Consider the following 23,307-nt stretch of genomic DNA (forward strand, 5'->3'; position numbering starts at 1 on the left):
GAGGCATTGTTCCTAATCATCTAGATATAGGTCATTTTAAGAATCTGCTTAAAGGGACATAATACTCATATGCTAAATCACTTGAAACTGATGCAGTATAACTGTAAAAAGCTGACAGGAAAATATCACCTGAGCATCTCTATGTAAAAAAGGAAGATATTTTACCTCACAATCTCCTCAGCTCAGCAGAGTAAGTTCTGTGTAAAAAAAACATAATTTATGTAAGAACTTACCTGATAAATTAATTTCTTTCATATTGGCAAGAGTCCATGAGCTAGTGACATATGGTATATACAATCCTACCAGGAGGGGCAAAGTTTCCCAAACCTCAAAATGCCTAGAAATACACCCCTCACCACACCCACAATTCAGTTTAATGAATAGCCAAGCAGTGGGGTGATAAAGAAAGGAGTAGAAAGCATCAACAAAGGAAATTTGGAAATAATTGTGCTTTATACAAAAAATCATAACCACTATAAAAAGGGTGGGCCTCATGGACTCTTGCCAATATGAAAGAAATTAATTTATCAGGTAAGTTCTTACATAAATTATGTTTTCTTTCATGTAATTGGCAAGAGTCCATGAGCTAGTGACATATGGGATATCAATACCCAAGATGTGGATCTCCACTCAAGAGTCACTAGAGAGGGAGGGAATAAAATAAAAACAGCCATAATCTGCTGAAAAAAATGAATCCACAACCCAAAAATATAAGTTTATTTCATTGAAAGAAAACAACTTAAATCAAAAGCAGAAGAATCAAACTGAAACAGCTGCCTGAAGAACTTTTCTACCAAAAACTGCTTCCGAAGAAGTAAATACATCAAAACGGTAGAATTTAGTAAATGTATGCAAAGAGGACCAAGTTGCCGCTTTGCAAATCTGATCAACTGAAGCTTCATTCTTAAAAGCCCACGAAGTGAAGACTGATCTAGTAGAATGAGCTGTAATTCTCTGAGGCGGGGCCTGACCCGACTCCAAATAAGCTTGATGAATCAAAAGTTTCAACCAAGAAGCCAAGGAAATAGCAGAAGCCTTCTGACCTTTCCTAGGACCAAAAAATAAAACAAATAGACTGGAAGTCTTCCTGAAATCTTTAGTAGCTTCCACATAATATTTCAAAGTTCTTAGCACATCCAAAGAATGTAAAAAACTTTCCAAAGAATTCTTAGGATTAGGACAGAAGGAAGGGACAACAATTTCTCTACTAATGTTGTTAGAATTCACAACCTTAGATAAAAATTAAAAAGAAGTCCACAAAACTGCCTTATCCTGATGAAAAAAATCAGAAAAGGAGACTCACAAGAAAGAGCAAATAACTCAAACTCTTCTAGCAGAAGAGATGGCCTAAAAGAACAATACTTTCCAAGAAAGTAGTTTAATGTCCAAAAAAAATGCATAGGTTCAAATGGAAGAACCTGTAAAGCCGTCAGAACCAAATAAAGACTCCAAGGAGGAGAAATTGATTAAATAACAGGCTGAATAAGAACTAAAGCCTGTACAAAACAGTGTATATCAGGAAGTATAGCGATCTTTCTGTGAAAGAAAACAGAAAGAGCGGAGATTTGTCCTTCAAGGAACTTGCAGACAAACCCTTATCCAAACCGTCCTGAAGAAACTGAAAAATTCTAGGAATTCTAAAAGAATGCCAGGAGAATTTATGAGAAGAACACCATGAAATGTAAGTCTTCCAAACTCTATAATAAATCTTTCTAGAAACAGATTTACAAGCTTGTAACATAGTATTAATCACTGAGTCAGAGAAACCTCTATGACTTAGTACTAAGCGTTCAATTTCCATACCTTCAAATTTAATGATTTGAGATCCTGATGGAAAAACGGACCTTGAGATAGTAGGTCTGGCCGAACGGAAGTGGCCAAGGCGGGCAACTGGACATCCGAACCAGATCCGCATACCAAAACCTGTGTGGCCATGCTGGAGCCACCAGCAACACAAATAATTGTTCCATGATGATTTTGGAGATCACTCTTGGAAGGAGAAGTAGAGGCGGGAAATGTAAGCAGTATGATAACACCAAGGAAGTGTCAGCGCATCCACTGCTCCTGCCTGAACATCCCTGGACCTGGACAGGTATCTGGGAAGTTTCTTGTTTAGATGAGAGGCCATGAGATCTATCTCTGGAAAACCCCACAACTGAACAATCTGAGAAAACACATCTGGATGGAGAGACCACTCCCCTGGATGTAAAGTCTGGCAGCTGAGATAATCCACCTCCCAATTGTCTACACCTGGGATATGCACCGCAGAGATTAGACAAGAGCTGGATTCCGCCCAAACAAGTATCCAAGATACTTCTTTCATAGCTTGGGGACTGTGAGTCCCACCCTGATGATTGACATATGCCACTGTTGTGATATTGTCTGAAAACAAAAATGAACGGTTCTCTCTTAGCAGAGGCCAAAACTGAAGAGCTCTGAGAACTGCACGGAGTTCTAAAATATTTATTGGTAATCTCGCCTCTTGAGATTTCCAAACCCCTTGTGCTGTCAGAGATCCCCAAACAGCTCCCCAACCTGAAAGACTCGCATCTGATGTGATCACAGTCCAGGTTGGCCGAACAAAAGAAGCCCCTTGAACTAAACGATGGTGATCTATCCACCATGTCAGAGAGTGTCGTACATTGATTCAGCATACAAAGCTGTAGAGGTCTCATGTGAAAACGAGCATAGGGGATCGCGTCCGATGCTGCAGCCATGAGACCTAAAACTTCCATGCACATAGCCACTGAAGGGAATGACTGATACTGAAGGTGCCGGCATGCTGCAACCAATTTTAAACGTCTCTTGTCTGTTAGAGACAGAGTCATGGACACTGAATTTATCTGGAAGCCTAAAAAGGTGACCCTTGTCTGAGGAATCGAGAAACTTTTGGTAAATTGATCCTCCAACCATGTTTCCGAAGAAACAACACTTGTTGATTTGTGTGAGATTCTGCAGTACGCAAAGACTGAGCTACTAACAAGATATCTTCTGGATGTTCTGGATGAATCGGAATATGAAGGTATGCATCCTGCAAGTCTATTGTGGACATATAATGTCTTTGCTGAACAAAAGGCAGAATAGTGCTTATAGTCACCATCTTGAAAGTTGGTACTCTTACATAACGATTCAAAATTTTCAGATCCAGAACTGGTCTGAATAAATTTCCTTCTTTGGTATAATGAATAGATTAGAATAAAACCCCAAACCTTGTTCCTGAGGAGGAACTGGCATGATTACCCCTGAAGACTCCAGGTCTGAAACACACTTCAGGAAAGCCTGAGCTTTTACTGGATTTACTGGGATACGTGAGAGAAAAAATCTTCTCACAGGAGGTCTTATTCTGAATCCTATTCGATACCCTTGAGAGACAATGCTCTGAATCCATTGATTTTGGACTGATTTTATCCAAATAAAAAACCTTAATCTGCCCCCTACCAGCTGAGCTGGAATGGGGGCCGCACCTTCATGCAGACTTAGGGGCTGACTTTGGTTTCCTAAATGGTTTGGATTTATTCCAATTTGAGAAAGGCTTCCAATTGGAAGCAGACTCCTTGGGGGGAAGATTGAGTTTTTGTTACTTATTCTGACGAAAGAAACGAAAAAGGTTAGAAGCCTTAGATTTACCCTTAGGTTTTTAATCCTGAGGCAGAAAAACTCCCTTCCCCCAGTGACAGTTGAAATAGAATCCAACTGAGAACCAAATAAATTATTACCTTGGAAAAAAAGAGATAGTAATCTAGATTGAGATGTCATATCAGCATTCCAAGATTTAAGCCACAAAGCTCTTCTAGCTAAAATAGCTAAAGACATGGATCTAACATCAATTTTGATAATATCAAAAATTGCATCACTAATAAAATGATTAGCATATTGCAATAGGCGAACAATGCTAGATAAGTCAGAATCCAATTCCTGTTGCGCTAAATTCTCCAACCAGAAGGTTGATGCAGCCGCAACATCAGCCAAAGAAATTGCAGGTCTGAGAAGATGACCTGAATATAAATAGGCCTTCCTTAGATAAGATTCAAGCTTCCTATCTAAAGGATCCTTAAAGGAAGTACTATCTTCCATAGGAATAGTGGTACGTTTAGCAAGAGTAGAAATAGCCCCATCAACTTTGGGGATTTTTTCCCAAAACTCTATAGATTTTGCAGGTAAAGGATACAATTTTTTAAACCTTGAAGAAGGAATAAAAGAAGTTCCTGGCTTATTCCATTCCCTAGAAATCATATCAGAAATAGCCTCAGGAAAAGGAAAAACCCCTGGAGAAACCACAGGTTTTCACAGCATTTAAACGTTTATTAGACTGAACGTCAAGAGTTCTGGTTACCTCAATATCCAAAATAATTAACACTTCTTTTAATAAAGAACGCATATACTCTATTTTAAATAAATAAGTAGATTTGTCAGTGTCAATGTATAAGGAAGGATCTTCTGTATCAGATAGATCCTCATCAGAAGAGGATAAATTATGTTGCTGGTCATTTGAAATTTCATCAACTAAATGAGAAGTTTTAAAAGACCTTTTACATTTATTAGAAGGTGGAAATGCAGACAAAGCCTTCAAAATAGAATCAGAAACAAATTCTTTAAAATTTACAGGTATATCATGCACATTAGAAGTTGAAGGAACTACAACTGGCAATGCGCTATTACTGATGGATACACTAACTGCATGTAAAAGTTTATCATGACAACTATTACAAATGACATTCAGCGAAATAATTTCAACAATTTTACAACAAATGCACTTAGCTTTGATAGGACCGATGTCAGGCAGCAATGTTCCAGCAGAAACTTCTAAGGCAGGATCAGATAGAGACATCTTGCAAAATGTAAGAGAAAAAACAATATAAAAAGCAAAATTATCTATTTCCTTATATGACAGTTTCAGGAATGGGAAAAAAAAAGCAAATAGCATAGGCCTCTGATAGAAAAAAAATCAAGAGGCAAACATCAATAGGGTATTGAAATAATGAAAAAGTTTGGCGCCAAGTATGACGCACAACGTAACGTAAATTTTTTGGCTCCAAAAAATAACCGGAAATGACACACTCGCGTCACTAATGACGCAACCGTGTGAAAGGTCTCGGCGTCAAGTATGATGCCGGAAATGACAAAGTTGCGTCATAGACATATTTTTCCGTGCAAAAATATTTTCGCACCAAGAATGACGCAATAAAGTTTAGCATTTGATGCACCCGCGTGCCTAATGCCGCCCGCAATTTGCAAGAAGTAGTCAATTGAAAAAAGACTAAACCCCAGGTAACAAAAAAAAATGTCTTTAAAAGATATTTATATTACCCAAATATGAAACTGACAGTCTGCAGAAGGAAATACATGAACCTGACTCATGGCAAATATAAGTACAATACATATATTTAGAACTTTATATAAATGCATAAAGTGCCCAACCATAGCTGAGGTGTCTTAAGTAAAAAAAACATACTTACCAAAAGACACCCATCCACATATAGCAGATAGCCAAACCAGTACAGAAACAGTTATCAGTAGAGGTAATGGTAAATTGAGAGTATATCGTCGATCTGAAAAGGGAGGTAGGAGATTAATCTCTACGACCGATAACAGAGAACCCATGAAATAGACCCCCGTTAGGGAAATCATCGTATTCAATAAGTGATACTCCCTTCACGTCCCTCTGACATTCGCTGTATTTTGAGAGGAATCGGGATTCAACAGTGCTGAGAAGCGCATATCAACGTAGAAATCTTAGCACAAACTTACTTCACCACCTCCATAGGAGGCAAAGTTTGTAAAACTGAATTGTGGGTGTGGTGAGGGGTGTATTTATAGGCATTTTGAGGTTTGGGAAACTTTGCCCCTCCTGGTAGGATTGTATATCCCATATGTCACTAGCTCATGGACTCTTGCCAATTACATGAAAGAAAGTTATACTCAGCTGCTGCTCAGCTGCAGGTAAAAAAAAATAAAAAATTAAGAAATGAATAGCAGCCAATCAGCATCAGCAGTGCTGAGGTCATGAACTCTTTTACTGTGATCTCATGAGATTTCACTTAACTCTCATGAGATTTCATAGTAAGTTTCATTACACTGAATAGGGAAATAAGATGAGTGTGCACGAATGCTCGCTCCTTCCGCTGTCCCGGGACAGACATACTGATTTGTTGCTTAGAAGTCCTTTACAATGGGATGTGGCTACTGAGAAACTTTTGAGGTAAAATATCTTTCTTTTTTACAGAGATGTTCAGGTGATATTTTCTAGTCAGCTTTTTACAGTTATGCTGCATCACTTTCAAGTGTTTAAACATATAGATATTATGGCCCTTTATTTGCAAAACCAATAGCTGTCAATCCCAGGATATTTCCTGAAAGCAATGCCTCTATGCAACTCAATGATCCCTGAATGCGACTTGAATGGTTATAGCACAACAAGCCAATTAACAATAAACTAAACACACATATATATATATATATATATATATATATACACACACATACATACATACATACATACATACACACATACATACATATACAGTACATACATACATACATACACAACTCTTAGGATGGAGGTTTCCATCCATTGGGATAAATGAGCCTTGAGTTATCTGAATTTGGAACCTTGGCTGACAGACTGCTCTTAGTCTTATTTGAACAGGAGGTAAATCTGCACCAGTCTTGTGTGCCAATGCGATTGCATCACCAAAGGAATAAATTACATTGTCCTCAGTAAATACAGTACAGCCATCACATAGCTAACATGGATTATTTTGCAGTCACTCTCTGATTTATTCTGGTAACTTACAAAAAAACTGTTCCTTTAAAAAACCATGGCCCAGGAACACTATTAAAGGGACAGTCAAGTATAAATTAAACTTTCATTATTCAGATAGGACTTTTAATTTTAATTGACTTTCCAATTTACTTTTATCATCAAATTTGCTTTTTTTCTCTTGGTATTCTTAGTTTAAACTAAACATAGGTAGGTTAATATGCTAATTTCTAAGCCTGTGAGGGCTGCCTCTTATCACATGCTTTTTAAATCTCTTTTCAACACAAAGAGACAGAGTACACGTGGGCTATATAGATAACACTGTGTTCAGGCACAGAAAGTTATTTAAGATCTAGCACAATACAATGCTAAATGCAAGACAATAGATAATAAACAGTCACAGTCATGTGATCAGGGGGCTGGAAGAAGGTTCCTAGATACAAGGTAATCACAAAGGTAAAAAGTACATTAATTTAACTGTGTTGGTTATGCAAAACAGGTGAATGAGTAATAAAGGGATTAGCTATCTTTTAAAACAATAACAATTCTATGGTTGACTGTCCCTTTAACTGGTTTGGAGACATTAGAATAAAAGTTTAGTGTGAAACAATGGTGTATATCAAAAATACATTTTTACTTTTTTTATACAGTGATTCAAAATTGGGTTTGTTGAATTGAGAGAAATCTCCACGAAAAATAGTAGGCAGACTCCAAGGATTGTAAACCTTATCTTTTAAAGTTTTAATTAAAACCTTGAATCTTCTTTGTGAATCCCGTGTAAGTTCATCACACAAATGAAGCATTGGAATGTTATCCCTTGTGAGTACATTCCTTTAGCACAGTTTCAGTGCTTAAATGTATTACACCATTGTGGTTCTTCATCCAAGGTACTGCTTGTATTGCCGACTACAGTTTGAATTGGACCTTATCTGCAAGATCAGTGTTGCTATTGCTACTATTGATATGGAATCATTATATTATTGTATTCCACATGACAAAGGGCTTATAGCGACTGACTACTACCTTAGCCAGAGAGGTAAAGCCTTACAGAAACATACTTATTTTGTTATTGAAATTTTGAAAATTGCTTTGCAAAATAATTTCTTTATATTTGATGATACATTTTATATCCAAATTAGAGGCACTGTTATGGGGGCTAAATTTGCCCCCTTTTATGCATGCCTCTACTTTGGTTATTTGGAAACCAAATTCATCTTTTATATTGACCTCCCAGGCTCGCAGAACATCAGTCTATGGCTTTGCTATATTGATGAAGTTGCTGCTTTTCTGGGAATTTGAGGGAGTTTGTACAAAAACTGAATAATAAGGATCTAAATCTCAAATTTACTATGAGTGTACATAAGGAAAAATTCCAATTTTTGGAATTGAATATTTACAAAAGTAATGATCAATTGCATACTTCAATCTACAGAAAACCAACCTCTACAAAGTTTTCATCATCCCAATTCCTTAATAAAGGGAATACCTATTTCACAATTAATAAAGGGAAAACCTATTTCACAATTCGACAATTTGTGAGAGCAAGAAGAAATTGTACTAGTGAAACAGAATTTCTAAATGAATCAAAACTGTTGACTAAAAGGTTTAAGGAACGTGGATACTCTAAAAAGACTATTTCAAAAGGTTTTCAGAGAGTTAAAAACAAAAGTCAAATTGAAGTGTTACCCTGCTTCTCACCAAGTGTTGATAAATCAGACAATAAGAAAATGAGATTTATAACTCAATACAGTGAGGGATGGATGAATCTTCAATCTATACAGAGAAAGCATTGGCCAATCTTAAAAAAAAAGTATTTAGAGAATAGCCCCCAGATGACTGCGAGAAGGGCCCCTAATTTAGGAGACAATTTGGTACTTAGTTTCTTTAGCAAACCACCACAATCTTATAATTGGCTACAGCGTTCTTAAAATGAGCCAGGGCGTTATCCATGTAAATTCTGCAAAGCCTGTACTTAAATACAGAAAGCAAAGTATTTTGTGTCAAAAACAGGTTGTACCTATTGTATTAGGACCAAAATAACTTGTAGATCTAAAAGTTTGATATATTTGGCTAAATGCGGTTGTCCTTTGTTCTATGTCAGAAAAACGACTAGAGCTCTACGTGAACGCACTTTAGAAAATGTGCTTGACATTGAACATGAGAAAAAAACCTCCAGTATAGCACAACACTAAGAAATATCACAATTCTTCACCTAGAACATTCAGCCTAATGGATATTGAAAAGGTTAAGTTAGGTATTAGAGGTGGAAATCTAGATAAGGTCCTTCTAAAACAATAAAGGTTTTTGGATCTATAACCTAGATACCCTATCACCTGGAGGATTAAATGAAGAATTGTTGTTCTCTCTATTTTTGTGTTGATCTTTTGTTCTATTTTTAAATTTGTACACCAGGAAAAATGGTTCTATCTTGATATACTAATTATAAGGGTAAAAGCCATGGTAATCAGAAAGTTCCTAGTCGGGGAACAGAAAGAGGCACTACATAGGGTAATATTGACAAAACTAGCTAATACAAAACACAGTGTATCAGATACACCCTTCAGGGTGGCTACACACAAGCGTAGCGGCACAACCGGAGTGCCTGACAGAGCGGTACGGGACCAGCAGAGTCGCCCGTAAGACTCACACAGGATGCCAGAGTTTCGTGCGTCAGGTAGCGTAGCGGGTCACACCAATCACAGAGGCAAGCACCCAGGCGATGATGGAAGACGTCACAGTGAATATTGGAATTCAAATAACCAGATAGCTATCATCCAGTAGATATGGAAATAAAGATCCGAGCAAGTAGAGTATAAAAGGGTGTAAACTTTATTGTAAACAACACTAGCACAGCAACGCGTTTCTCAGCAACACATGCCGTTTCATCATAAATCTAATTTGCTGATTTGTATTTACTTAAGCACCGGTTATTACTTGACTTTTTGCCATTTTATTACCAGTGCCATGAATAAGGTGTCTTATTTATAGATATTGCTATTGCTTTGGTTTGGAGACAGCCTGCAGAATTAGAGTAGCGGAATAGAATTGTGGCTGTGGTAGATGAACTTTTGTTCTTTTCTTAAACTGAGGATTCAAGTTTCTTCACAAAACAGAAAAAACTAAATGGATGCTTACTTGATAAATTCATTTCTTTCATGATGGTGAGAGTTCATGAGTCATCACACCTGGGTTTAAAGTCCAGTCCTACAGGTCCTCCTGTAAGACTGGACTTAAAACCCACATGTAATGGCTTGTGGACTTTGACCATCTTATGAAAGAAAACAAACTTTATGCTTACCTGATAAATTTATTTATTTCTTGACACAATGAGTCCACGGATCATCTAATTACTATTGGGAATATCACTCCTGCTCAGCAGGAGGCGGCAAAGTGCACCACAGCAAAGCTGTTAAATATCACCTCCCTTCCTTCCAACCCCAGTCATTCAATCGAAGCAAAGGAGAGAAAGGAAGCAACAAGGTGCAGAGGTGTCGGAAGTTTATAACATACCAACAAACTGTCCAAAGAACAGGGCGGGCCGTGGACTCATCGTGTCAAGAAAGAAAGAAATTTATCAGGTAAGCATAAATGTTGTTTTCTTTCTAATGACACGATGAGTCCACGGATTATCTAATTACTATTGGGAATCAATACCCAAGCTAAAGTACACAGATGATAAGGGAGGGACAAGACAGGGAACCTAAACGGAAGGCACTACTGCTTGAAGAACCTTTCTCCCAAAAGAGGCCTCATCAGAGGCAAAAGTATCAAATTTATAGAATTTTGAAAAAGTGTGAAGAGAGGACCAAGTTGCAGCCTTGCAAATCTGTTCCACAGAAGCTTCATTTTTGAATGCCCAGGAAGAGGAAACAGCCCTCGTAGAATGAGCCGTATCTCTCTCAGGAGGATGCTGTCCAGCAGTTTCATAGGCAAAGCGAATGATACTCTTTAGCCACAAAGAAAGAGAAGTAGCCGTAGTTTTCTGCCCCTTACGTTTCCCAGAGAAAACCACAAACAGAGCAGAAGACTGACGAATATCCTCAGTCACCTGTAAATAGAATTTTAATGCACGCACCACATCCAGATTGTGCAAAAGCTGTTGATTAGAAGAATTAGGACACAAGGAAGGAACAACAATCTCCAGATTAATGTTCCGTTCTGAAACTACTTTAAGGAGAAACCCTAACTTAGTATGCACCAGGTAAGGAGACTCATACTGTAATGCAGAGAGCTCTGACACTCTACGAGAAGATGAAATAGCAACAAGAAACAAAACTTTCCAAGATAACAACTTAATATCTCAGAAATGCATAGGCTCAAACGGAGCCCCTTGAAGAACCTTAAGAACTAAATTAAGACTCCAGGGAGGAGTAACTGGCTTGAACACAAGCCTGATCCTGACCAAGGCCTGACAACATAATTGCACGTCTGGGACGTTCGCCAGACGTTTATGTAACAAAATTGACAAGGCAGATATTTGACCCTTTAGGGAACTTGCTGATAAACCCTTCTCCAAACCTTCTTGGAGAAAGGACAGAATTCTAGGAATCCTAACTACACCAAGAGTAGCCCTTGTATTCACATTAATATAGATATTTACGCCATATCTTGTGGTAAATCTTTCTAGTCACAAGTTTACGAGCCTGAATCATGGTCTCAATGACTGATTCCAAAAATCCACGCTGGGATAAAATTAAGCGTTCAATCTCAAAGCAGTCAGCTTCAGAGAAACTAGATTTGGGTGAAGGAAGGGCCCTTGAAGTAGAAGGTCCGTCCTCAACGGAAGTCTCCAAGGTGGAAGAGATGACATGTTCATACCAAATCCTGCGAGGCCACGCCGGTGCAATAAGGATCACCGACGCCCTCTCCTGCTTGAATCGAGCAATGACCCGAGGTAGAAGAGCGAATGGAGGAAATAGGTATGCAAGACTGAAATTCCAAGGTACCGCCAGGGCGTCTATCAGTACAGCCTGAGGGTCCCTTGACCTCGACCTGTATCTCGGAAGCTTGGCATTCTGCCGAAATGCCATGAGATCAAAATCTGGCTGACCCCATTTGAGAATCAGGCTGGAAAACACTTCGGGATAGAGTTCCCACTCGCCCGGGTGAAAAGTCTGCCTGCTCAGGAAGTCCGCCTCCCAGTTGTCCACTCCTGGGATGTGGATTGCCGACAGACAGCAATTGTGGGTCTCCGCCCACTGAATTATCTTGGCTACCTCTGTCATGGCCAAGGAACTCCGCGTTCCTCCCTGATGGTTGATGTAAGCCACTGAAGTTATGTTGTCCGACTGGAACCTGATAAACCGGGCCGAGGCTAACTGAGTCCAGGCCAGAAGAGCATTGAAGATTGCTCTCAGCTCCAAAATGTTTATGGGTAAAACAGACTCCGACCGAGTCCATGTTCCCTGAGCCTTTAGAGAGCCCTAGACTGCTCCCCATCCCAGAAGGCTGGCGTCTGTTGTCACAATCACCCAAGAGGGTCTGTGAAAACAGGTTCCCTGGAAGAGATGATCCTGAGACAACCACCAAAGAAGATAATCCCTTGTCTCCTGTTCCAGCTGTAATCTCGGAGACAGATCCACATAATCTCCGTTCCACTGACTGAGCATGCTTAACTGCAGAGGTCTGAGGTGGAAACGGGCGAACGGGATGATGTCCATTGCCGCTACCATCAGACCGATTACCTCCATGCACTGAGCCACTGATGGCCGAGGAGAGGACTGAAGCGCTAGGTAAGAATCGAAAATCTTTTATTTCCTGACTTCTGTCAGAAAAATCTTCATTTATAAGGAATCTATTATGGTTCCCAAGAAAATTACCCTTGTATTTGAAATTAAGGAACTCTTTTCCAAATTTACCTTCCATCCGTGAGATCGCAGGAAAGATAACAACATTTCCGTGTGGGATCTTGCTTGTTGAAAGGATGGCGCCTGAACCAGAATGTCGTCCAGATAAGGCGCCACGCCACTTCAATGCCCCGCATACGGAGCACCGCCAACAGGGATTCCAGAACCTTTGAGAAAATTCTGGGAGCTGTGGCAAGGCTGAATGGAAGAGCCATGAACTGGAAGTGTTTGTCTAGAAACGCAAACCTTAGAAACTTGTGATGGTCTCTTTGGATGGGAACATGCAGGTACGCATCCTTTAAATCCACCGTTGTCATAAATTTACCCTCTTGGACCAAAGGAAGAATGGAACGAATAGTTTCCATATTGAAGGACGGCACTCTGAGGAATGTTTAGACTCTTGAGATCTAAAATTGGTCTGAAGGTTCCCTCCTTTTTGGGAACCACGAACATATTGGAACAGAACCCCAGACCCCATTCCTGCATCGGAACAGAAGCTATCACTCCCAGGTCAGAGAGGTCCCGAACACAGTGTAACACCTCTCTTTCTCTGGTCTACAGATAATTTTGAAAGCAGAAACCTGCCCCTGGGAGGAAAGGTTTTGAACTCAAGTTTGTATCCCTGGGCCATGATGTCCACAACCCAGGGATCCTGAACATCTCGAACGAAGCCTGAGGGAAGAAGGAAAGTCTGCCCCCCACAAGATCCGGTCCCGGATCGGGGGCAGGCCCTTCATGCTGTTTTTTATTCAACAGCAGGCTTTTTAGATTGTTTTCCCTTGTTCCAAGACTGATTGGGCCTCCAGGAAGGCTTGGACTGCTGCTACTTGAAAGAAGGAAGAGAAGGATATCCCTTGAAATTTCGAAAGGAATGAAAATTACTCTTATCTCTTATCCTGAGGGAGGAAATGGTCCTTTCCTCCTGTAATGTCAGAAATTATTTCCGTCATACCCGGCCCAAACAAGGTCTTTCCCTTGTAAGGAATTGCCAAAAGTTTAGACTTAGATTACACATCCGCAGACCAAGATTTTAACCATACAGCTCTGCGGGCCAGTACGGCAAAACCAGAAATCTTAGCTCCCAGCTTAATAACCTGAAGGGAAGCATCCGTGATAAAGGAGTTGGCCAACTTAGGGGCCTTTATCCTATCCTGGATTTCTTCGAGGGGAGTGTCTGTTCGAATAGAATTAGACAATTAATCAAACCAGTATGCTGTCGCACTAGTGACAGTAGCAATACAAACTGCGGGTTGCCATTGTAAACCCTGGTGTACATACATTTTCTTGAGTAACCCCTCTAACTTCTTATCCATAGGATCCTTAAAGGAACAACTATCCTCTATGGGAATAGTAGTTCTCTTGGCTAGCGTGGAAATTGCCCCTTCCACCTTGGGTACCGTCTGCCAAGACTCCTTGATAAAGTCTGCTATAGGAAACATCTTTTTAAATATAGGGGATGGAGAAAAATGGATACCCGGTCTCTCATTCGTTAGCAATAATCTCTGTAGCCCTATCTGGTACAGGAAATAACTCCACCAAGGAGGGCACGTTAGTTTACTGGACTTCTTAGGATTGACTAAGACGGTAGTGTCGGAGTCGTCCAGGGTAGCTAAAACCTCCTTAAGTAACAAACGGAGGTGTTAGAGCTTAAACCTGAAAGAAACAACTTCAGTATCAGATAAAAGGTATTACACTGTCTGAGTCTGAGATTTCACCCTCAGATGCTACCGAAGTATCTTCCTCTTCAGGTTTCTGGGAAGAAACATTCAGAATAGCCACTACTGTGTCAGCAACCTTATTCACTGATTGATTACATTTCCTCTTGCACTTTCCCTGCAGCATGGGAAAGGCAGACAACGCATCAGATACCGCTGATGACATTAGGGAAGCGATGTCTTGCAAGGTAACTCCAGGTGGAGTAATAGAGGAAGCGCAGGGAACTGGCTGTATGGACGCTAAATTTTGGGACGCTTGAGGAGAAAGCTGCAGCATATCTTGAACATTGTCAGAAGACTCCTGAACAGTATCCTCCTTAGACAACGTTGGCTCAGGAAAAAGTCTATCCCTGTAATGTAAAGTTCTCTCAATACATGAGGAACAGAAAGGGATTGGTGGTTCTACATTAGCATCAAAGCATAAAGAACATGTAACATCTTGCAGGGTTTCTTGGTCCATCTTTATTCACCAATGAACAGACAAAACAGATATTTTTATTTCCTAACTTTACTACTTCCTTGCTTTAACGTAAGCAAAGAGAATGACTGGGGTTGGAGGAAAGGGAGGTGATATTTAACAGCTTTGCTGTGGTGCTCTTTGCCGCCTCCTGCTGGGCAGGAATGATATTCCCAATAGTAATTAGATGATCCGTGGACTCATTGTGTCATTAGAAAGAAATATGTACTGTATGTATGATTATTCTGCATAATAATATTAATCAAAGCAACTAAGAACCTTCATTCAATCCTATATCTGCCAATGTAAACAAACTCCTGATCTCCATTGGATTTTATCATTTGTTTATCAGGTTTGGTTTTACACAGCTTTACAGATAAATTTACAGAAAGATAAAAGCCATGAAAGCATTGTAAAGGACAAATATATTAATGCTAGATCTAATAAAGTAAAAGAGACTTGCATGGTGCTACGATAGCATATTGCATAACACAGTTACAGTGTAGTTAGGTGTACAATTCATAGCAAAATAAGGAGCTTACCTTGTTGACCATCAGGCATTGTGACAATAATTGGTTGACCTATTCCGCTACTAGCAGATTGTAGATTACCAAGATGAATGCCGTCTGTTACAATTGTAATAACTTGCTGGCCTCCTGAGCTGACAACTTGCTGGATTGCTCCATCTACTGATTCGGCAGTCACTACTTCTTCTGTTGCAACTACTAGAATATTGAAAAACAATAAAAATAAACATTAAGACATTAAGGTCCAGATTACAAGTGGATGGCTATTTTGCCTTTCCAATAAAGCGCTAATAGTAAATAAATTTGTGCGCGTTGGGTTGCGCCGGTATTATGAGTTGAGAGTAAAAAGATATTGCACTCGTACTAACCCGATGCGTGCAAACAGCATATTTCTAGCACAATTAGATTGTCACACAAAAGATAACATATTCCCCTATAGAAGTCAACGCTAACCCAAACTCATATTCTCATATGTGCTAACCTGACATGAAAATATGAATATTTCACATTCCAATGTATGTTCTTCACATAGCAGAATAGGTTCTATTTATTCATAAATACATATTTCTATATATCTGATGGTATTTTGGTTCTCTCTCTCTCTCTCTCACTATATATATATATATATAGTGTTATAGATGATAATACACACTATAACACTTTATTAAAATTGAATATTGTAAATGCAAAGGGCTCCAATGCACTTAAATATAAATATATATGAACATTATATATATATATATATATATATATATATAAAACATTATTCTTTTTTATAAAGCGCCAACAGACTCAGCAGCGCTGACCATGGGATAAACTGACCATGGGACGCTGACAAGGATAAAAGTACATCGGAGAAACAATACAACGAGACATAATTTTGCAGACAAATACAAGGGGAGTTGAGGGCCCTATTCCCGTGGGAACTTACAATCTATATACACACATACATACATACATACACACACACGCACATCATATACAGTCATGGCCAAAAATATTGGCACCCCTGCATTTCTGTCAGATAATGCACCACTTCGCCCAGAAAATTGTTGTAATTACAAATGCTCAGGCATTCTCATGTTTATTTCTTTTGTTTTTATTGGTATGACACAAAAAAGTGGAGAAAAAAAGCCAAATGTTACACATTCCACGCAAAACTCCAAAAACGGACTTAACAAAATTATTGGCACCCTCAATTTAATATTTGGTAGCACACTCCTTGGAAAAAGTAACTGAAATCAATCGCTTGCTGTAACCATCAATGAGTTACTTACACCTCTCTACTGGAATTTTGAACCACTTTTTTTCGCCAACTGCTCCAGGTCTCTGAGATTGGAAGGGTTCCTTTTCCCAACTGCTGTTTTGAGATCTCTCCACACGTGCTCTATAGGATTGAGATCTGGAATCATTGCTGGCCAGTTCAGTACTCTCCAGCTCTTTGTCTTAAAACAATTTCGGGGTGCTTTTTGACATGTGCTTTGGGTCATTGTCCTGCTGTAAGACCCATGACCTCTAACGAAGACCCAACTTTCTGACACTGGGCCCTACATTGCAACACATAATTATTTGGTAGTCTTCAGATTTCATATTGCCATGCACACAGTGAAGACATCCAGTGCCTGAAGCAGCAAAGCAACCCCGAAACATCAGTGAACCTCCACCATGTTTGACTGTAGAGACTGTATTCTTTTCTTAAAAAGCCTCATTTCTTTTTCTGAAAACAGTATTATGGGCTTTACCAAATATTTAGCAAACTCCAATCTGCCTTTTTTATGTTTCTGTGTCGGCAGTGGGGTCCTCCTGGGTCTCCTACCATAGCGTAACTTTTCATTCAGATGGCGACGTATAGTGCAAGCTGACACATTTGTACCCTGTGCCTAAAGGTCAGTTTGAATTTGTCTGAAAGTTGATCAAGGTTCTCTATCCACTATTTGAACAATCCTTTGTTGCAATCTTTGATCAATTTTTCTATTTTGTCCACGTCCAGGGAGATTAGCTAAAGTGCCATGGGCTGTAACTTCTTGAAAATGTTGCGCATAGTGGACACAGGAACATTAAGATCTCTAGAGAAGGACTTGTAACCTTGAGATTGTCCATGCTTTTCCATAATTCTTGTACTCAAATCTTGAGAGAATTCTTTGCTGCTCTTTCCCTTCTCCATGTTCAGTGTGGCGCACAGAAACACACAACAGAAAGGTTGAGTAAATTTTTCACCATTTTAACTGATTGCCGGTGCGATTTCTATATTGTCAGCACCTGTTAATTGATACAGGCAAGTTTAATTATAAATTACAGGAGCATTACAAACTTGAAATGCAATTATTTCTTACAATTTTGAGAAGGTGCCAATCATTTTGTCCAGTTCATTCATGCAAATTCTCAGTTTTTTTGCTTCAAAAATACTGTTTTGACACAGCGATCCTTTTAAACAGGATTATGACAGCAAACCAGAAATCACTCACTAGACAAGCCTGTTTCGTTCTTTTTGGAACTCATCAGTAGGAGATAGATTTCTGGTTGCTGCATTGGAAAAGCTATTTTCATGGTTAAACCAAAATTCATTAAACTTAATTCATTAAAAAACTGATAATTTGCATATCTAATTTGCATATCTTACCCACAATTCTCTTGTGCATTGGAAACATTGTATATTAAGAATTTCTGGGGAAAAGCAAGCGGGGATACTTGCCTAGATGTACTAATTTTCTATGCAAATATTTACATTGATTTAATTTTGAGACATGGAGGATTTTAATTTCAGTTTTTTTATCTCCCCCATAATTTTAATGAATTTTGGTTTAACCATGAAAATAGCTTTTCCAATGCAGCAACCAGAAATCTATCTCCTACTGATGAGTTCCAAAAAGAATGAAACAGGCTTGTCTAGTGAGTGATTTCTGGTTTGCTGTCATAATCCTGTTTAAAAGGATCGCTGTGTCAAAACAGTATTTTTGAAGCAAAAAAACTGAGAATTTGCATGACTAATTTGCATATCTTACCCACAATTCTCTTGTGCATTGGAAACATTATATATTAAGAATTTCTGGGAAAAAGCAAGCGGGGATACTTGCCTAGATGTACTAATTTTCTATGCAAATATTTACATTGATTTAATTTTGAGACATGGAGGATTTTAATTTCAGGTTTTTATCTCCCCCATAATTTTAATGAATTTTGGTTTAACCATGAAAATAGCTTTTCCAATGCAGCAACCAGAAATCTATCTCCTACTGATGAGTTCCAAAAAGAACGAAACAGGCTTGTCTAGTGAGTGATTTCTGGTTTGCTGTCATAATCCTGTTTAAAATGATCGCTGTGTCAAAACAGTATTTTTGAAGCAAAAAAACAGAATTTGCATATCTAATTTGCATATCTTACCCACAATTCTCTTGTGCATTGGAAACATTGTATATTAAGAATTTCTGGGGAAAAGCAAGCGGGGATACTTGCCTAGATGTACTAATTTTCAATGCAAATATTTACATTGATTTTATATATATATATATATATATATATATATATATATATATATATATATATATATATATATATATATATATATATATACACATACATATATATATATACATATACATACATACATACATACATACGTACATACACACACACACACACACACAGAGACACTGTATTACAGCCCTTTGCCATTACACAGATAAAAACCATGATAAAATATTTATGGAATTTTCAGATTTAATAAAGATTTTAACTATGCATTCACTGTAAATACTTCACATTTACTTAAATGCGATGGAGTTTGCACGGTCTCGGGTGTTAGGTTTTTCCCCCCACTTTTTTCTCCATTGATCTCTAAGGGGGGAATACATGCACACGCACGTGAAAACTTAAGTTTTAAGGTTTTTCGCGCCATTCGTGTTAACGCTAGCGCAAAATACGTTTTTTTTAAACTTGTAATATGACCACAACCCCAAAAGCGCCAAAAATAAAATCTAAGCGGAGTTTTTGCTTACACACAAAAAATAAATTAAAAAATACTGCATTACTTGTAATCTAGCCCAAAATAGGCTAAGCTCGTAGTGTGATCAGATCTCGTTATCTTATCACTCAAATGCATCCCTTTCTTTTCTCTGTCTCTGTACAATACTTAGAAAGAACAATTGAAAAACAAAATTTATGCTTTCCTGATAAATGTATTTTTTACAGACATGGTGAGTTCACGGAATCATCAATTACTGTTGAGAATATCACTCCTGGACAGCAGGAGGAGACAAAGAGCACCACAGCAAAGCTGTTAAGTATCACTTTCCTTCCCACAATCCCCAGTCATGCGACTGAAGGAAAAAGAGAGAAAGGAAATAACACAAGGTGTAGAGGTGCCTGAGGTTTAGACAAAAAAACTGTCTGAAAAAAGGGGTGGACCGTGGACTCACCGTGTCTATAAATAAATAAATTTATCAGGTAAGCATAAATTTTGATTTCTTTCTTATGACACGGTGAGTCCACTGATTAATTAATTACTGTTGGGAATCAATACCCAAGCTAGAGGACACGGAGGGACAAGACGGGTAACCTAAACAGAAGGCACCACCGCTTGAAGTACCTTTCTCCCAAAAGAAGCCTCAGCCTAGGCAAAAGTATCAAATTTATAACATTTAGAAAAAGTGTGCAAAGAAGACCAAGTCGCTGCCTTGCAAATCTGTTCTACAGAGGCCCAAGAAGAAGAAACAGCCCTAGTGGCGTGAGCTGTGATTCTCTCAGGAGGCTGCTGTCCAGCAGTTTCATATGCTAAACGAATAATACTTCTCAACCAAAGAGACAGAGAAGTGGCAGTAGCTTTCTGACCCTTGCATTTCCCAGAAAAACACACAAACAATGCTGAAGACTGGCGAAAATGTTTAGTCGCCTGCAAATAAAACTTAAGAGCCCGCACAACATCAATGTTGTGTAACAAATGTTCCTTATGAGAAGAAGGATTAGGACAAAGAGAAGGAACAACAATTTCCTGATTAATATTTCTGTCCGAAACAACCTTAGGAGGAAAACCAAACTTGGTATGAAGAAATGCCTTATCTGCATGAAATATGAGATAAGGAGATTCACACTGCAAAGCTGAGAGTTCAGAAACCCTCCGAGCAGAAGAGATAGCAGTCAGAAACAAAGGCTTCCAAGATAATAACTTAATATCGATCGAATGCATCGGCTCAAACAGAGCTTGCTGCAAAACTTTAAGAACAAGGTTAAGGCTCCAAGGTAGAGCAATAGATTTAAACACAAGCCTGATTCTGACCAAGGCCTGACAAAAAGATTACACCAGACGCTTGTGTAGCAAAAACAAAATTTATGCTTACCTGATAAATTTATTTCTCTTGTGGTGTATCCAGTCCACGGATTCATCCATTACTTGTGGGATATTCTCCTTCCCAACAGGAAGCTGCAAGAGGATCACCCACAGCAGAGCTGTCTATATTGCTCCTCCCCTAACTGCCACCTCCAGTCATTCGACCGAAGACAAGCAAGAGAAAGGAGAAACTATAGGGTGCAGTGGTGACTGTAGTTTAAAAATAAAAAACACCTGCCTTAAAATGACAGGGCGGGCCGTGGACTGGATACACCACAAGAGAAATAAATTTATCAGGTAAGCATAAATTTTGTTTTCTCTTGTAAGGTGTATCCAGTCCACGGATTCATCCATTACTTGTGGGATTCCAATACCAAAGCTATAGGACATGGATGAAGGGAGGAACAAGGCAGGCGCTTAAACGGAAGGCACCAATGCCTGTAAGACCTTTCTCCCAAAAATAGCCTCCGAAGAAGCAAAAGTATCAAATTTGTAGAATTTAGAAAAAGTATGAAGCGAAGACCAAGTCGCCGCCTTACAAATCTGTTCAACAGAAGCCTCATTTTTAAAAGCCCATGTGGAAGCCACCGCTCTAGTGGAATGAGCTGTAATTCTTTCAGGAGGCTGCTGGCCAGCAGTCTCATAAGCTAAGCGGATTATACTTCTTATCCAAAAAGAAAGAGAAGTTGCTGAAGCCTTTTGGCCTTTCCTCTGTCCAGAGTAGACAACAAACAATGCAGATGTTTGACGAAAATCTTTAGTAGCTTGTAAATAAAACTTTAAAGCACGAACCACGTCAAGATTGTGTAAAAGACGTTCTTTCTTTGAAGAAGGATTAGGACACAGTGACGGAACAACAATCTCCTGATTGATATTCTTATTAGATACCACCTTAGGAAGAAACCCAGGTTTGGTACGCAAAACTACCTTATCTGCATGGTAGATCAGATAAGGGGAATCACACTGTAAGGCAGATAACTCTGAAACTCTTTGAGCCGAAGAGATAGCTACCAGAAACAGAACTTTCCAAGATAAAAGCTTGATATCTATGGAATGCAGAGGTTCAAACGGAACCCCTTGAAGAACTTGAAGAACTAAATTTAAACTCCATGGCGGAGCAACAGGTTTAAACACAGTTGTGATTCTAACTAAAGCCTGACAAAACGCCTGAACGTCTGGAACATCCGCCAGACGCTTGTGCAAAAGAATAGACAGAGCAGAAATCTGTCCCTTTAAGGAACTAGCTGACAATCCCTTCTCCAATCCTTCTTGGAGAAAATATATCCTGGGAATCCTGACTTTACTCCATGAGTAACCCTTGGATTCACACCAATGAAGATATTTACACCATATCTTATGATAAATTTTCCTGGTGACGGGCTTTCGAGCCTGAATTAAGGCATCAATGACCGACTCGGAGAAACCACGTTTTGATTAAATCAAGCGTTCAATCTCCAAGAAGTCAGACGCAGAGAAATTAGATTTGGATGGTTGAAAGGACCCTGAAGTAGAAGGTCCTGCCTCAGCGGTAGAGTCCATGGTGGAAGGGATGACATGTCCACCAGATATGCATACCAAGTCCTGCGTGGCCACGCAGGTGCTATCAAAATCACTGAAGCTCTCTCCTGCTTGATCTTGGCAATCAGACGAGGGAGCAGAGGAAACGGTGGAAACACATAAGCCAGGTTGAAAGACCAAGGCGCTGCTAAAGCATCTATCAGCACTGCCTTGGGATCCCTGGACCTGGATCCGTAACAAGGAAGCTTGGCGTTCTGACGAGACGCCATGAGATCCAGTTCTGGTTTGCCCCAAAGTTGAATCAACTGTGCAAACACCTCCGGATGGAGATCCCACTCCCCCGGATGAAAAGTCTGTCGACTTAGAAAATCCGCCTCCCAGTTCTCTACTCCTGGGATATGGATAGCTGATAGATGGCAAGAGTGAACCTCTGCCCATAGAATTATTTTTGAAACCTCAAACATTGCTAGGGAACTCCTTGTTCCCCCTTGATGGTTGATGTAGGCTACAGTCGTGATATTGTCCGACTGAAATCTGATGAACCTGACCGCAGCTAGCTGAGGCCAAGCCTGAAGAGCATTGAATATCGCTCTTAGTTCCAGAATGTTTATCGGAAGGAGTGTCTCCTCCTGAGTCCACAAGCCCTGAGCTTTCATCAGGGAGTTCCAGACTGCACCCCAGCCCAGAAGGCTGGCATCTGTCGTTACTATTGTCCAATCTGGCCTGCGGAAGGTCACACCCTTGGACAGATGGACCCGAGATAGCCACCAGAGAAGAGAATCCCTGGTCTCTTGATCCAGATTTAGTAGAGGGGACAAATCTGTGTAATTCCCATTCCACTGACTGAGCATGCAGAGTTGCAGCGGTCTGAGATGTAGGCGGGCAAACGGCACTATGTCCATTGCCGCTACCATTAAGCCGATTACTTCCATACACTGAGCCACTGAAGGGCGAGAAGTAGAATAAAGAACACGTCAGGAATTTAGAAGTTTTGACAACCTGGCCTCTGTCAGGTAAATCTTCATTTCTACAGAATCTATCAGAGTTCCTAGGAAGGAAACTCTTGTGAGAGGGGATAGAGAACTCTTTTCTACGTTCACTTTCCACCCATGCGACCTCAGGAGTGCCAGAACAATGTCTGTATGGGACCTGGCGATTTGA

At 39.5% G+C, this 23,307-nt stretch overlaps 1 protein-coding gene across 3 annotated transcripts in view; it reads right to left on the bottom strand.

Moving 5' to 3' along the window:
- GABPB1 (GA binding protein transcription factor subunit beta 1) overlaps window positions 1-23,307 on the bottom strand; it is a 437,479-nt gene that overhangs the window by 132,682 nt on the left and 281,490 nt on the right. For all 3 annotated transcript variants that reach the window (XM_053717436.1, XM_053717435.1, XM_053717437.1), the window contains exon 7: window positions 15,321-15,503. In XM_053717436.1, the coding sequence (XP_053573411.1) occupies window positions 15,321-15,503 (183 nt within the window). The remainder of the gene's footprint in view (window positions 1-15,320; window positions 15,504-23,307) is intronic.

This window comes from Bombina bombina, chromosome 6 (genome assembly GCF_027579735.1).
Source record: "Bombina bombina isolate aBomBom1 chromosome 6, aBomBom1.pri, whole genome shotgun sequence".
Taxonomy (NCBI): domain Eukaryota; kingdom Metazoa; phylum Chordata; class Amphibia; order Anura; family Bombinatoridae; genus Bombina; species Bombina bombina.